General features: G+C 46.3%; 1 protein-coding gene across 1 annotated transcript in view; it reads left to right on the forward strand.

Moving 5' to 3' along the window:
* The window catches only part of LOC106812345 (laminin subunit gamma-1-like), a 42,284-nt gene extending 30,107 nt beyond the window's left edge, over positions 1-12,177 (forward strand). Inside the window, exons 2-3 of the mRNA XM_014816194.1 lie at positions 10,304-10,605; positions 12,024-12,177. Coding sequence (XP_014671680.1) covers positions 10,304-10,605; positions 12,024-12,158 — 437 coding nt within the window. The 3' untranslated portion in view covers positions 12,159-12,177. The remainder of the gene's footprint in view (positions 1-10,303; positions 10,606-12,023) is intronic.
* The last annotated feature ends 4,615 nt before the right edge of the window (positions 12,178-16,792 follow it).

Genomic DNA, 16,792 nt, shown 5'->3' on the forward strand with positions numbered 1-16,792 from the left:
TACAGCAGACCAGCGTATGCCTGGTATGCTACAGTCGCTCTTCTGCCATGTTTTGGCGTCGCTTGAGTCGTGAATTTTTTACTGCTGAAAAATATCCGGCAATGTGGTACGCATCCACGTCGCAGGAAGAGCTGCTACACACTTAGTCGGGCTAGCCTCGTTACGTATATATATAGTTTACACCACATTCAGTTCCAATGACCGCACTAGTATTCCCATTTCGTCATTCCACGACTATACTATCATTCCATCAGCTTCCATCACATCTATATTCTCAAAGGTCTATGCAAGCACTGCTGTCATGAAATTCTTATTCCACCACTGCTGATCTCAACGCACCGCTATCTTAATGTCACTATATATTCCACGGCAGCTATCTTTGTGTTAGTATATCCACCACTGCTCTTCTTATATCTGATGCTCGGCCACTTCTCATCCTGGAGTAGCGGTCGTGTACCGTACGCATTTTTTGTTTCCCTAAGTGATTTCGTCCTCGGATAAGTTTCCTCGGAGGCCTGGGTAGAACAGGAGAAGCATATATGCAACGCTAACCGACTTCTGCGGACGGACCCGATGAATATATAGTATTGTTGTCATCCTAACATCGACTGCCGGAATTCCGAATCATTCCTCGAGGACTTTGTCGAAATGTCAAACGTCAGTGCAATATGAGAAGGCGCGACAGTTTATGGGGCAGGAGCGGGTGAGGGTGTCCTCGGATGGCGTAGTTCGATGAAGAGTTGATGCTTAGTCGATTTGCTGGCAACTTGATCGGCGACTGACGCGCAATGCTGGACATGTGGTAGTCTTTTTCATGCTGATTGATTTGCCCTGACTGCGCGTTGCTAATGTGGACGTGCGTGGTGCGTGCGTGCGTGCGAGCGTGCGTACATGTGTGTGCGTGCGAGCTTGTGTGTGTGTGGCCGTGTGTGCGTGCGTGTGAGTTTGCGCGCGTTGCGTGCATGCCTAGGTGCGTGCGCGCGCGTGTGTGTATCTGTGCGTGCGGCCGCATGTGTATGCAAGACCTCTTCTGTTCCTGAAGTCTCAGACTCTCAATCCCGTACCCGTTGTATAAACAGTTTGAGAGGCGGACGAAATTATTCATGTTCGACCTTTTTTTGAGTTTGGCCCAAGGTGAACGCAGAAGTTAGGAAACCTGGCTGAATGCGTTTTGTGGGATTTCTTGTCTTTCACGATGGTAGTCCTCTGTATGCGTTTACCTGTGGGCCTATATAGTGATTGCATTGTATTATAGCGTGATGCCATTCATATTCAGTTTCGTGTGTGTATGTGTGTGTGTGTGCGCGCGTGCGTGCGTGCGCGTGCGTGCGTGCGTGCGTGCGTGCGTGTGCGTTTATGTGTGTGCGTGTACGCGTATGTCAGTGCGCTTGCGTGCGTGAGCGCGTGTATGTGCGCGAGCTCATGTGCGTGTCCTTGTGTTCGTATATGCGTGAGCGCGCGTGTGTGTGTGTGTGCGTGCGTGCGTGCGTGCGTGCGTGCGTGCGTGCGTGCGTGCGTGCGTGGTGTATACGTGTGTGTGTGTGCGTGCGTGCGTGCGTGCGTGCGCGTGTGTGTGTGTGCGCGCGCGCGGGCGTGTGTGGGTGTGTGGGTGGGGATGGGGCTTGTGCTGTGTGCTTGCGTGCGTGCGTGTGCGTTTGCGACTGCATGCGGTGATTGCGGTATTGGGGGGAAGTGGGGAGATGAAGGATAAGGGTGGAGTTCAGGCACACGGCCAGCACGCACCAGTCTCTGGCCCGCGGCAGCGTGGATCACGCGAGCGACCGAGCGGAACGTCTTGTGGGATGTTTACTCACGCACGCACGCACGCACGCACGCACGCACGCACGCACGCACGCACGCACGCACGCACGCACGAACGGACGGACGCACGCACGCACGCACGGACGCACGCACGCACGCACACACACGCACGCGCGCACGCACGCACGGACGCACGCACGCCGGCACGTAGCTCTGTTTGTATTCGGTGTCACTGAATGCCGAGTGAGAAACCGGCATTAAGAGAGCACCGTGTATAATTGATTTAAAAGTCTCACAGATTCATTATCGATGCGGTGTGCTGTTTATTCAGCCCCGATGTGATGGGTCCCTTCCTAGTTTTGCATGATATCAGGAGCGTATAAAGAACGGATATATATAAGATATCCTTCTTAATACGCTCTTGATGATATCAGTGCTGGCTACGATAACCATTACCAAAGTGCACACTCCCCCTCCTTCTGTCGTTCCATCTATCTCCCCATCTGTCACACGTGTACATGCGTGCACACACAAGCTGCTCGTACAGTGCTCATGTGGTCAGTTAGTTCTGACCGAGGCTTAACCCATCATCTGCTAGTAGCCGCGACAAAGAGTAAATATATTTGCCCACAAATCAATAGCGATAATGGCGAGTGCTTTCCCATCACATCATCAACCCATTCTGTGTGTGTGTGTGGGGGCTGATAGAGTGATGGTAAGCTCGTTTACATCGGAACCTTCTACGCGTGACAAGTAATGGGTAGACAGACTGTGCACTCAGAATGAGTTGACATTCTGGCTGGAGGAGTTGGGTGTCGCTGTAACTAATCGACCTGGTTCTCACGCATGTGAAGAAGATGATGACGATGATGACGACGACGACGATGACGACGACGACGATGACGATGATGATGATGATGATGCTATTGTTGGTGACGAAGCTGAAGTAGATGAAGAAAAAGAAGAAGAAGGCGGAGTAGGAGGAGGAGAAGAAGAAGCCGGCGACGATGATGAAAATGAGGATGATGAAACTGATCATGACGATAAATCTGAAGAGAATTATAAGGAAATGTGTAGATGACAAGGATGATAACGAATTATAATCACCATATTTGGGTTTAAGTGCAAGTTAGCGCACAAGTTACGAACAGCAATCGATAAACGTGGTCAAGTGGCTATGTATAACTTATAATAAGGAGCTGAGCCGTATTACTGTCTATAAGTATAAGTGTAAGCTGGCTGTCTGAGCAGCTTATTCCTGTCTCTCCGTAGAGAGGTGAATGGGTTGAACTAGCTCTAGAACTATAGCCCTTCGCTCTGCCACAGGCCTCTGGCAGAGCGAAACACTATAGTTCTAGAGCTAGGGTTGAACTTGTGAAACAGTTATCAGTGCAGGGTGGTGGTGGGACTGACAACTTACACAACTACAGCAGACCAGCGTATGCCTGGTATGCTACAGTCGCTCTTCTGCCATGTTTTGGCGTCGCTTGAGTCGTGAATTTTTTACTGCTGAAAAATATCCGGCAATGTGGTATGCTTCCACGTCGCAGGAAGAGCTGCTCCCCACTTAGTCGGGCTAGCCTCGTTACGTATATATATAGTTTACACCACATTCAGTTCCAATGACCGCACTAGTATTCCCATTTCGTCATTCCACGACTATACTATCATTCCATCAGCTTCCATCACATCTATATTCTCAAAGGTCTATGCAAGCACTGCTGTCATGAAATTCTTATTCCACCACTGCCTATCTCAACGCACCGCTATCTTAATGTCACTATATTATATATTCCACGGCAGCTATCTTTGTGTTAGTATATCCACCACTGCTCTTCTTATATCTGATGCTCGGCCACTTCTTATCCTGGGGTAGCGGTCGTGTACCGTACGCATTTTTTTGTTTTTCTAAGTGATTTCGTCATCAGATAAGTTTCCTCGGAGGCCTGGGTAGAAGAGGGGAAGCCTATGCAACGCTAACCGACTTCTGCGGACGGACCCGATGAATATATAGTATTGTTGTCATCCTAACAAATAGTAAGGGAGCAGCGATACACGGGCCAGCTCGGCTCACAGGCACTTGGGACAGAAAGCGCGCATCTTATATCGCGCGAATGGCTTTGGTCAATCGCGCGTGTAGTCTGCTTGAGAAATATGCAAGTTTCTCTGCGTCTGCCCTAGTATAGTCCCTATATAGGTCCCTACGTAAAGGACGCTCATGTTCTTAAACGATATCTCACTGACAGGTGTCAGCACCGGCGGCTGACTTATGATATCTGTTCACTCACATTCATTATCCCCGAAAAACCACATAAATCGCACCGGTCACCGAGCGCGTATACGTGCGTGCGTGTTGCTGCGGCGACTTGTGAGTTATTGCTGCGGCAGCATACCGGCGCTGCGTTCAATCACCGAGTCGAACAGTTATTATACCAGGGTTGCTCTCTACCGTGTGCGAATGCTTTTATTACCCGAGTGACCTGCGACCGCTCTCTCTCTCGTGACTCACTGAATCAAGTCTGAAGCCTCATAAAAATGACAAAATTGCTCGTGAATATGATGTGCTGCGCCTTATATATCAGATCTGCATGATGAAAATCATTGATAACTTGTAAACGCGTGGCCTGAATTTCTGCCTCTAGGTCAGCGAGGGTCTATGAGGAGGAGCCTGTGTATAATCAGCAGTTATTAATGACAAATTTGTCATTATTAACTTCTGGTATAATGAATGCAATACACAGGGGGTAAGAAATGCAGTCCCTATAGCAACAGTCACAGCTTTGTGTCGCCTAGACGAATTTCGCTTCTGTACGGTTTTCATCGAGTTCAGGCTGGGAGGGAAAATTGCGATGCTGGAGAATTGCTGCTATGTGTGGAAATAGTGGTGGGTTGGTCACGCATTTATGAGGTTTTCTTTGCCGGCCCTGAAAACTCGGCATTGAAAAATGCTACGTGAACACAATTGGAACCAGCAATAATATAGATTTACATATATGATCTTTCATAAACCGGTTATTGAGCGCTGTTCCAATACCAGTGGTCACTTCCAACGGTAGCTCGCCTGCCTTCTATATAATTTTGTATGAATAACTCTTATTTACCGATTTTAAAATTCATGAAATTGCATATTTTCAACAGCGGAACCAGCAAATTTTTTATTGTGTGCGGGGATTCCATTCCACTTGATATTTTAACCTGCAGCGCAAATCGCATGCAATTATCTGTCATGGGGGCAAGTTCGCAATCACCTGTTCATGCAGTGCGAATTAACATAAACATGACAATAGTCTATGGTGGGCTTTGTTGATGATGACTTGCAAGCACCTGCTCGCTTTATGCTCCGTGAGATGGCAGGACAGTGGGATGGCAGGATTGTGGGCTGGCAGAACTGTGGGCTGGCAGGACTGTGGGATGGCAGGACTGTGGGATGGCAGGACTGTGGGATGGCAGGACTGTGGGCTGGCAGGACTGTGGGTTGGCAGGACTGTGGGCTGGCAGGACTGTGGGCTGGCAGGACTGTGGGTTGGCAGGACTGTGGGCTGGCAGGACTGTGGGATGGCAGGACTGTGGGTTAGCAGAACTGGGGGTTAGCAGAACTGTGGGCTGGCAGGACTGTGGGCTGGCAGGACTGTGGGCTGGCAGGACTGTGGGATGGCAGGACTGTGGGTTGGCAGGACTGGGGGTTAGCAGAACTGTGGGCTGGCAGGACTGTGGGCTGGCAGGACTGTGGGCTGGCAGGACTGTGGGTTGGCAGGACTGTGGGATGGCAGGACTGGGAGCTGGCAGGACTGTGGGTTGGCAGGACTGTATGCTGCAGTGTGGCTAATGTTAGACAGATATTCTCTATGTAATGCGCTACTTCCTTGGTTATTAGTATTATTAGTAGAAGAGCTGTTGGTGGTGACGGCGATGGCAGCTGCGGTGGTGGGGTTATGGTGGGGGTTGTAGCAGTATCGGTGGTAGCGGTATTGATAATGGTATTGCTAGTGGCAATGGAGGCAAGAGTAGATGAATAGAGGTCTTGTAGAATAGTGATACATCTCTGTTCATATACTCCCGATGGTAATGGTAGGGTTTTGGTCATCACAGAATATCAGACGCACATCAAGGCATTCTTTAAAGCTGTGGACACGCGATTTTTCATGCGATCGAGCCGGTCGGCTCAGTCGGGCGACTCTGTGGACACACTACGCGACTGAGTCGGGCGACTCTGTGGATTTTCAGCACGCTGATTGGCTGATGAATCGTGCAATCGGCCGGCTCAATCGCAGACCCGGACACACTAGGCGATTGCAGCCGGCCGGCTCAAATAATTATCAAACATGTTTGAATCGGGCGACTCGGCCGGCCGACTCGAAAATCGACCGCGACTCACTGGACACACTACCCTTGATAAAAATCCCTTGATAAACCTTGATACCACAAATACCCTTGATAAATGATCTGTATGCTTCTCGCATCCACGCACGCAAGCTAGCTATACACCGCATAAAATATGTGAAACGTTAATAGGTTTTATCCACGCGTCCAGATCGCGGGTGGTATTATAATGATCGTTCGTTTTTTTGTTTTTTTTGTTTTGTTACTCAGAGGCTTAACCTCATGAGTCCAGGGAATCCGACCACCCGTAGTGGTCGCGAATCCACCGTTTGAATGTCAAACGTTCTCTCTGTTCGTTCGTTTGGTTTCAAATGTTTCGTGGTTTCGTAGACCGGTGTGAAACTTTTTCCCACCTGCAGTATGTAGACTGCCTCCGTAAGTTGTTTCTTATCAACTTTGTGTGCTCACCCCAGCGCTAGCGACGCCTGCAGTCAGTCTAGCTAACAATTATACACATTCTTCATAACGTATAGCTTCAAGAGCGTATTAACCCTTAAGGGGTTAATGCATGTTAACGCATTAAGGGGTTAATGCGCTCTTGATAGCTTATAACTAGTTTACAAAGTTAGATGCTTCGTCCTCTATCAAGGTTATCTGTCTTTCACGCTGCAGTTCATGTGAGTATTATGTGCGAACTCCAGTCGCAGCCCTAATAAGTGATATCGGAAAGTCCAGCTGTGCTATTAAATAGGTCATAGAAAAAGGGGGTATAAAATGGCCGAGGCGCGCTTAGGAAAGTACATGGAAGGTATAAGTACAATTAGAAAAGGGAAAGTACATTAGGAGAGTACAACTAAACACTCGTGCATTAATACAAACATTGCAAAATATCCCAAATGACCACAATCATATTTGTAAATGTTTCTGTAAACAGAAACGCACCTGTGAATTGAAGTACGATGTTAGTGAAGATAATTATAGATCAAAAACCTAGAATAGTCATATCCTACCCATGTTATATCAGGGGTTAATAATGACAAATTTTTGTCAATATTAACTCCTGGTTATATATAGGCAACTTATACCCCCTCTTATCTAATCTCAATATGGCGGGGACTTTCCGATATGGCTTTTACGTGCATAATTGTATGTAGAGTATACGTCCACCTTCATCTACTGGGTACCGTGCAGTAAAATATATGTGTACATATGGCACACATGCATTTACATGTGTGTACACATCACCTCTATTATATACGTAGATATTACCAAGTACATAGCGCATATCAATTATCACACACGTTCCGATTCTGCCTGCAATCCCCCCACACCTTTAATCCTGACTTGACAGACAAGTGTATGCTAATAATGCTATAATAGCCTAGTGCTGCGATGAAAATTGTTTTTTTCTTGTAAGCAGAAATAGAGCACATATCGTATCTCTGTGTTGTTTCAGTATTGGTATTATTCATGCACACTGGCACACGTGTCATTTCACGTGGTGAAAGATGCGTACAGCACCTGATCAAACAGCTCAACAAGCTTTTCGCGTACCCTCAGCCCTCGGGTTACACATCGTTCTCTCCATCAGATATTCCGTAAATGCTGGGGCTCCAGTACTACACACAGTGTACGATACAGTGCCTCGCCAAATAATTCTGCCAGTTCACGGACAAGCATAATAATATGTGTGTTGCGTGTACTGCTGTAGTTGCCGCATCATTGTGTATTCACCCAGTAGCTTCCTGTATCAATATTTGGCTTGACTGTTTTGATTTTGGAGTGTGCGGGCGAAACAGTATCTGCATAGTGCGCTGCCGTAGTATACTGCGTTATTATGACCATGAATGACATTAAAGTTGGGAACACTCCTAATGGAGTATCATCCTAGTATCTGCATAGTGCGCTGCTATGACGGCTTTTCATCAGAGTATGCCCGACCTGTGAATCGGTATCAAAGTATGAGGCCATGCGCAATAGTAGTTCCCTATATTGAATGCTTCTAACCCGTGCATGTGTGCGCGCTTGTGTAACAATGATGTGTAGCCTAGTGTCTAGTATTGGTGTCTAGTAGCTTAGTGATTAGTGGTCGTATTATACTACTTATTTAGTAGCTATGATAGCATCAGGAGTGCATAACAATAGATCTATTATTATTCACTCAGGACTGTTAGCATCTATTATGCTGCGCTGGTGATGACATACGCGATTCAGATGCCATCGGAAGTAATATATATAACATTATGTGCAACACATTATTGTGTGACGTCATGTGTCGTCTTGTTACTTCTGATGACATATCAGATATACTCTCTCTCTCTCTCTCTCTCTCTCTCTCTCTCTCTCATAGACGCACTGGCTGCTGTACTTGTTAGCACCAAAGGGATTCCTTTTTCGCAGCTTCCACAGCTGGGCGGAAGCATTCGTTGATGTGGCGTGTGCGCACTGTTCCCTCATTAAGTGCCTTCGCCGAGGCGGGCCGAGCAGCCGTATACGATCGGTCCGTTCGTGGGCCATCGGCGCTGCGTTTGTGTCTGCCACCGTGGCACTTCAGCGGCCGCCACTTAAAAAACCACGCACTTAACAAGCGTGAATGAGGGAGACGTTCGCGTGACGGCAATCTCACAAAGCAGCAGAGAGTAGGCTACCGGCGAGGGGCCATTTATCCCGCATGTGCGACACCGTCCGAGTTTGTACAGGCTGTTTGCCGGACAATTTTAGGATGGAAATGCCTCTTTTTCGTTGGGCAGCTATAGATAATAGGGGTTGGTGGTGAACTAGCACACTGTGTGGGCCGCAGCAGCAGCTGTCGGTGACAACGGGGTTAAATGTGAAGAGTATGTTTGTAATGATGGCGAAGTAACACCCAGAAAAGTGAGACGCTGATACCCGCTAGGGTTAATGGATAGGTGGCGCTTCGTGTGCTGTCACAGGCAGATGTGGCTGCGCGCAGCCTCCGCTCTGACTAGGGTCGAATGTCTTTATCATTTATTGCAGCGTGCTACTACTATACTACTATTAGGCCATAATAGAAATATTGTTTGTTTGCCCTCACCCGACCGACCCGCCAAAAAGGGGCCTACTCAAAAAAAAAGTATTTATATGTACCAAACAAAACAAACATTCAACATAAAAGGTATCTCCACACAAGCACACCCGAGCATGTAGACGCCATGCTGAATTTGTAAAAAGGCCCCTCTCAAAAAAAGCCTACCTACCTACCCAAACTTTTCAGCCTGGGTCGGGTGAGGGCAAACAGAGATTTGTTTAATTGTGGCCTTATTTCTACTACTGCTTTCTACACTCTGGAGGTTGCAATCAATATAAGGCAATGTGTTAATCTGAAAGATCGTGATTAAATCACCATATTTATTAATGTCCATTATTGTCAGGCAATCATAATTATTAATATTAATTAGATGCAATAGCTCGCTAATAATAGCAATCATGATCATTAATTTTAATTAGATGCAATGGCTCGTTGATAATAGATGTTTTTTTATGACCGATGCTTTAAATCTTGTGCAATAATTGACTACGGCAGTGAAATGACTTTCGTTACTGTTTCTCTATTGTGAGAATTTGAATATTATATTATATAGGCTTACTGTTGCATATAGGCTTACTTAATATTATATAGGCTTACTGTTGCAGGCTTGAGGAGTGTGGTTTGTTACTGTTTGCAATAAAACAATGACTAACATTAGCAAATGATTTAAAATATAAGCAGGTACAGAAATCACGGCTAAGAAAATAATGCTTCAATAATCAATGTTGCTGTCATAATAATAAATTTGGTCTTTTCGTGTTCACAGTTTAAACAATCGGAATGGAACGCATACAATTTGTTTTACCAACCCAACTCAACATTTTAATTGTGACAGCAAACTGTGCCATTGAGCATCGTACCTCTAGCCTAGTGGAGGTTATTAATGTTAGGCGCCGTAATTTCTGTTTGCATCTGAATAATTCTCCAACAGGCTATTTCTGTAAGATAATTAAGTCTCTTAAAGTAACCATGAATCCTCAGCGCGTTGTAACTTTTAATCAGCAAACGAGTAATATAAATCCGAGTGGACCATTGGGAGTATAGCTGTCGTAATTGTATGCTTTCCATAATTTCCACTAGCTTATTTATTTAATTAATTAATTAATTAGTTATTTAATTAATTAATCAATCACGTGCGCTTGTAACTGAACTGTCGCGTTTCGCCGTTTGCAGGAAAGACCTTTGAGGTCGTCTACGTCCGACTAAAATTCTACACGAGTCGGCCCGAGAGCTTTGCCATCTACAAGAGCATGAGCACTGACGGAGAGTGGGTTCCCTACCAGTACTACAGCTCCTCCTGCCAGCGCACGTACGGCGAGAAGCTCGAGGAACCCGTGACGGAGGAGGAGGAGACGAAGGCCATCTGTACGGACGACTTCAGCGACATCTCGCCGCTGACGGGAGGCAACGTGGCGTTCGCGACGCTAGAGGGCAGGCCACACGCTTACCACTTTGACACCTCGCCAGTGCTGCAGGTACAGCGTCGCTGCATGTATACAGGGTCGGACTGGCGATCGGGAGCACCGGGAGTTTTCCCGGTGGCCTGGCCTGCTAAGTGGCCTGCCCCCCCAAATTTTTTTTAAATAAATCTGCGGCCTGCAGGCCATATATATATATACATTAAATCTGTGGCCTGCAGGCCATTTCTATGCGGCCTGCAGGCCTGTGGTAATTTTCCTGGTGGGGGAGTCCCGGGACCCCCAGATCCCCGCTTAAAAAGTGGTCTGATGGGGCTATATTTTGCGCTATGTTTCCCGGTTTGCGCGAAATTCCTGACGTCTGCGAAATTCTTGATATAGGATGCGTATGCGCATGCGTGCCGACGCGACCAATCACAGCTCGTCTTTGTGTTGCGATAAGTTGTGTACACTTGGACGAACACAAACTGTGTTGTAATGTTTATATTAGCTAGAGTTTAGAGTTGATAGGTAGAGATTGTAGTTGATATTCTGATCAAAAACGACACGGAGCGCCGTTGAAGAGATCGTTCACACGACGATTGATCGATCAGTTCAGAATCAAGCGAACAATGCGAATTAAACAATCAAACTCTGGCATACGCATCTTATATCATGTATTTCTCAAGTCAGAAATTTCACGCTACACCGGCCTGAATGATTTTCCCAGTCCGGTCCTGTCTGCATAGATAACTGTAGCAGCGCATTCAGGGCTTACCGACCGCTCAACCAGCGAGTGATATCATTTGTATGATGCAAAAAAGCCGCGCAATCAGATCCTAGATTCATTTTTTTCATTTTTTTCACAGAAAAATGAGCATACATCACATGCTTTCACTTCTCTGGTAGCAGATTTGGTTGTCTCAGAAAAGCAAAAAAACATTAACTTTATCTCGTGTGAAGAGTTGTCACTGTGTCAAACGGCAAGGGCTTCATTAGGAGGTGGTTTCAGTTGTGACCTCGACCTTGTCGTAGTAATGTGAGATTTTACTTGGCTAATGTCGGATTAGTGATGACGGCCCAGCCTCACATGCATGATTATTGCACCATATATTTATTTTACATACCAGGGTATTTGGTTATGTTGGTTCGAATCCCATCTGTTTATTTTTTATTTTTTTTATTTTTTTATTTTTCTGTTTAGGGTTAGGGTTAAGGTTAGGGTTCACAATGCGTGTGTACGCATGTGTATTATGGACCTGAGCGATCCCGAAGTTGCGCCCTACTACCGTTCGGCTATTTCCGGAAAAATTTGTATTTCTCCCCGATACACAATTCCACATGCATGGCTGTCTAACTGGCGCTTCAGTAAAACGATGTTGAACTATGTTTTTGTAATTGCGTTTTTGCAAAAGAAAACATGTCATATTGAGAAAAATCCAGCGAAATTATACAGACAAAATCGTAACTGTCTGTTTCTTTGCGGATGCTTGCAGAAGTGGGTGTCTGCTTCAGTCATCAGGATCACGCTAGACCGCATCAACACCTTTGGTGACGAAATCTTCGGCGATGCGAACGTATTGAAGTCCTACTACTATGCGGTCTCTGATCTGTCTGTTGGCGGCAGGTAAGCTACTGACCCTTCTACCAAGGTTCACCAGTTTCACAGGTTCCACAAGGTTCACCAGTGGTTCTTAACCTTTTTGGCCCCATGACCCCATCAGACATTCTTGACCTCCGAAACAAAAATTTAAAAAATACCAGCCCGTTTTTTATAGAATTTAAATGGATTTGTTTCATTTATGACACCTTCATGACCCCCCGGAAAACCCCCAAACGACCCCCATGGGGGTCACGACTCCCAGGTTAAGAACCGCTGTTCTACACCGACCTCCTATTAGTTCTTGGCTGTGCGTGTTTCGTGTTGTAGATCTCCTGGTATTTCAGTGTTTCTCCTGGCCAAAAAGGTCTGTGAGTTGGTAAATGTTTCTTGTGATGTATTTGCGCGTTTTGGGGTTCTAGCAAAGCGAGCAGTGCAGGTGCTGGCCAAGCTAGTGGCCCGGGGGCATGCTCCCCCAGGAATAAAAAAAAAGGTGCAATTTGGTGCATTCTAAGCTATTCTGAACACATTGTATGAGACTCTTGAATCTCTTTTTCAAGTTGTCAAAGGTTTCGTCAGCGAAGCGGTGTTTTGAACAAATTTCTGTGTGGTGGCTGAGAATTTGAGCGAGGCGGCCCGCCTCACTCGTGTCAGTGCAGGGCAAACACTGGTATTTGACTAATAAGACTAATTTAAGATTTACTAATTAAGACTACGGTGACAGAGCCATCGTCAGCTCATCTAATCGATGCAGATTTTATTAAATCAATTATTTGGTCATTGATCAAGTCTAACATCGGTCTTTGAATAGATGAGTTGCATTCAAAGGTCACTGGGTCAGGTTGAGAAAAAGAGGGATTCTACTACATTAGTATGGCAGCCAAATGGGAATTTATATGGAAAACTGAGACAAACATAGTCGGACTGTCTGCCAGCATAGTCTGTAGAATGCAGTCCATTGTAATAGCCAACTCATTTGCAATTTACATACGAAATTTTAATGTGATTGTATTCCTTTATAACGCCATACGATTCATTTGATCAAGAGCGTATTAAGAAGGTAAGGCCTTCTTAATACGCTCTTGATTTTATCACCGTTGGTGTGCTGCAGGCAGATCTCTCAGCCTCTTTGTAGGACAGTTGTATGGCGGCGTCAAATCACATTAGCCAAAAATGCCCTAATGAAGAGCAGACTAGACGGAATGTTTACCTTGCAGATTTTTTTCGCTGCTAAAAAAAATAGCGAAAAGTCCCGAGAGGCATTGCACCTCACCGAAGCGCATAGGTTTTCGGCAAATAAGAGACGCGAGAGAGAGAGAGAGAGAGAGAGAGAGAGAGAGAGAGAGAGAGAGAGAGAGAGAGAGAGAGAGAAAAGGAGAGCGCGCGATAGAGAGCAAGCGAAAGAAAAAGAGAGAGAGAAGAGCGAGGGACCCCCCGTCGATGTAAAATAGATTACGCGTGTGTTCGTGTTTGCGTAATGGGCGTAAGGGACTGCTGCGCATGGTCACCCAAAAGCCTGCGCGAGACCCTGCGATTTTTGCTCTGCCTCGTCGCCTGCAACCTGCAACAGCAAGCGATCGGTCGGAATGTGTCGCAGCGTGTGCGCACACGTACATGCGATTTCGAAGCAATTCTATGAACAATATTGGGAGCGACGAGTCGCTCAAAATCAAACAAGTTTGATTTCTTGCAACTCGTCGCAAGCGACCAGAATCGCTACGGGTTGCAGTTGCACGATCCCGCAGACGTAGCGATTTCACAGCAATTTTTACAGCGATTCTAGAATTGCTGTCAAGTTGCATGAAAAAATCGCAGGTCTGCGGTAGGCTTTACGTGCTGTGTCGCATCGCATTCTATATGCTGGCTGCTCGATCACGAGCTAACGCGCGCGAATGAGAGATAGCCATTACTGCGCATATTGTGATAACCATTCATATCATGGCGGTGGGCGCTTTCTAGTTAGCCGTTCTCGTTACACGGTAGTAGAGCTAAAAAATAAATAAATGCAAAAAAAGTCAGCGGTTCGGTCGTATTGTTTTACGCTGCATGGTGTGGCTTGGTTCTACTACGTGCTAAGGGTTTTTACGTAGGTTAAAAAGTGTTTATTTTCGGACAGAAAGAAACCTGCCAGACAGTGGTAGGTCCACAAAAATTTTCCTTTTTTATTCAGATACTGCTTTACATAAGTAAAAAAGGCGTTTTCGTCGTCTGCGATGTAACTGTACCAGGATGTGGGATACTAGTTGGTCTACTGTATGTACTACATGATGATACTAGTGGCTTCATCGTGCCTTACGGCCAGTATATTGCGACGCGTTCAATAAATTTTATCAATAAGTCATCTATTTATTGATAACTCAGGGGACCGTTCAGAGAATTCAATCTATATGTTTATATAGAACGCTGAGGTAAGATCGACGAAGCGAGTCTGTCTGCAAGGACTGCTGAACAAATGGTAGAATTGTCGCACGTAGCGAGAAAACATTCTTACTCAATCGTGCTCGCATGCTATGTAATAACAAGCAGGGTGCGAAATTCACGCGAGTCCGGAGTCAAATACTCCCTGATTTAACATATGCAGAATTCCGTATGACTCGCTGAAAATTCTGCTATACTAACTAGTTCGTTCCAGGGCACGGCCTCGCGGAATTTCCGTATTTTTCCAGCAAAAATCTTCAAAGATAATTTGGCAGACGAGCAGCCGCATGAATCATCAAAATAAGCACATGCGTTACTTTAGTTTTGAACTTCAGACTGCGGACTCCCTCATTTTGCTGCGGACTCCGTTGGACTGCCTTGTTCAAAAGTTAATTTCTACCACTGAACAAGTGTTGCACAGCGAGCTGGATGACTGCCACCGGTTGTCGCCCCGGGACTACTTTACTGCGCGGACGAATTATGCATGACACCAATACCAGCAGACTGTGATTGTGAAGTGGGGCGGAGTGCATACACAGGGCTTCTATTTTGAAGCTGTGCCAAATCGTCTGAGGGCGGCACCGACAGCGGTGCCGGGGAGAATGTATGCACGGGTGTAGTTCTAGTACTATAGCCCTTCGCTCCGCCGCAGGTGCTTGCGGCAGAGCGAATGGCTATAGTACTATAGCTAGCACGGGTATAGCCTAATATCCTCAACACACAGGGTGATGTTGCTGTTAATGTTATATCGTAGCAGAGCTCTGTCGTATACAACCGACGACAGATTTTAAGAACGCTGGTGAAGGATAGGACGCTGTGTGGAGGAGGATGAGAGGCTGTGTAGAGGATGGGAGGCTGTGTAGAGGATGAGAGGCTGTGTAGAGGATGGNGTAGTAGTGTGTGTGTGTGTGTGTGTGTGTGTGTGTGTGTGTGTGTGTGTGTGTGTGTGTGTGTGTGTGTGTGTGTGTGTGTGTGTGTGTGTGTGTGTGTGTGTGTGTGTGTGTGTGTGTGAGAGAGAGAGAGAGAGAGAGAGAGAGAGAGAAGGGAGAGGGGGAGGAGGCGGCGGAGGTTAAAGAGGAGGTGGAGGTAGTGGAGGAGGAAGAGGAGGAGGAGACAGAGATAAGGATAAGAAAGTAGCCGGTGTAGAAGGAGGGATAGATGTGTATAGAAGTATCGTACACATACTAACCGAGCCTATCATTCATGTAGTATTCTTATTATTATTATAGTATATCATCGTATAGTATTAGTTTCCGCATCTCATGCCACAGCTCTGTGGAATAACCACAGTCAGTGAGTGCCCCCACCCCTTCACCGGGCCTGAGTGATTTTCATATTTAATGTTCAGAATTTTAGCTAGTCATTTGATTTCAAAAAGCAATGGGAGCTTTAGTAACCCACTCGGAGATAAGTCCACAAAACCCCGGCGAATGGTCGGTATAGGTTTTTATGATGAGAGGGGCCTTTACTATACGTGCAATCTGTCATTCAGGGTCATACACCCGCGTGTCAGTCTGTCAGGTGTGTACGCATTAAGTGCGGCTAAGTCCCCCGTGATCCGATTGATTACTCACACTGTGTGGACAAGCTGACTGCGTGGCGACACCGGCACGCTATAGCCTCATCCAGTGTAAGACCAGCACTGAGGGCTAACCCGATTCCAACTACACCGCAGCTAGTTCGTTATCTGTGTGTCAGATCTACGGGATTATGGTCACGGGCACTTGCTGTTATCTCGTCTGGTAGTTGTACTTGTAGTCATGATCAGACTACACGCCCGAGTGCTGGGGATTATCATATTATATCAGGAGTAGATAAAGGGGGGTCCCTTTATCTACTCCTGATTATATACGTTACGTACGCGGACGGATCGCTATATTGTTTATTTACCTCTTATGCCTATCGCTGACTCACGGGATTAGCATGTAATTGCGTCATAGTATGAAATGTTGGTTGTGTGCATAAACTAAAGGGCGGTGCTTGATGTAAATATCGTTTGTGAACGTGGCGCCGCGCGGCCCTGCGTTTGCTGAACTCTGCCTACTTGGACTTTCCCTCTGCCGCTTTCTCTCTCTCTCTCTCTCTCTCTCTCACTATCTCTCGCTCTTTCTCTCTCTCTCTCTTTCTCTCTCACTCTCGCTCTCGCTCTCTCTCTCTCTCTCTCTCTCTCTCTCTCTCTCTCTCTCACTATCTCTCGCTCTTTCTCTCTCTCTCTCTCTTTCTCTCTCACTCTCGCTCTCGCTCTCG

This window comes from Priapulus caudatus, unplaced genomic scaffold (genome assembly GCF_000485595.1).
Source record: "Priapulus caudatus unplaced genomic scaffold, Priapulus_caudatus-5.0.1 Scaffold637, whole genome shotgun sequence".
NCBI lineage: Eukaryota > Metazoa > Priapulida > Priapulimorpha > Priapulimorphida > Priapulidae > Priapulus > Priapulus caudatus.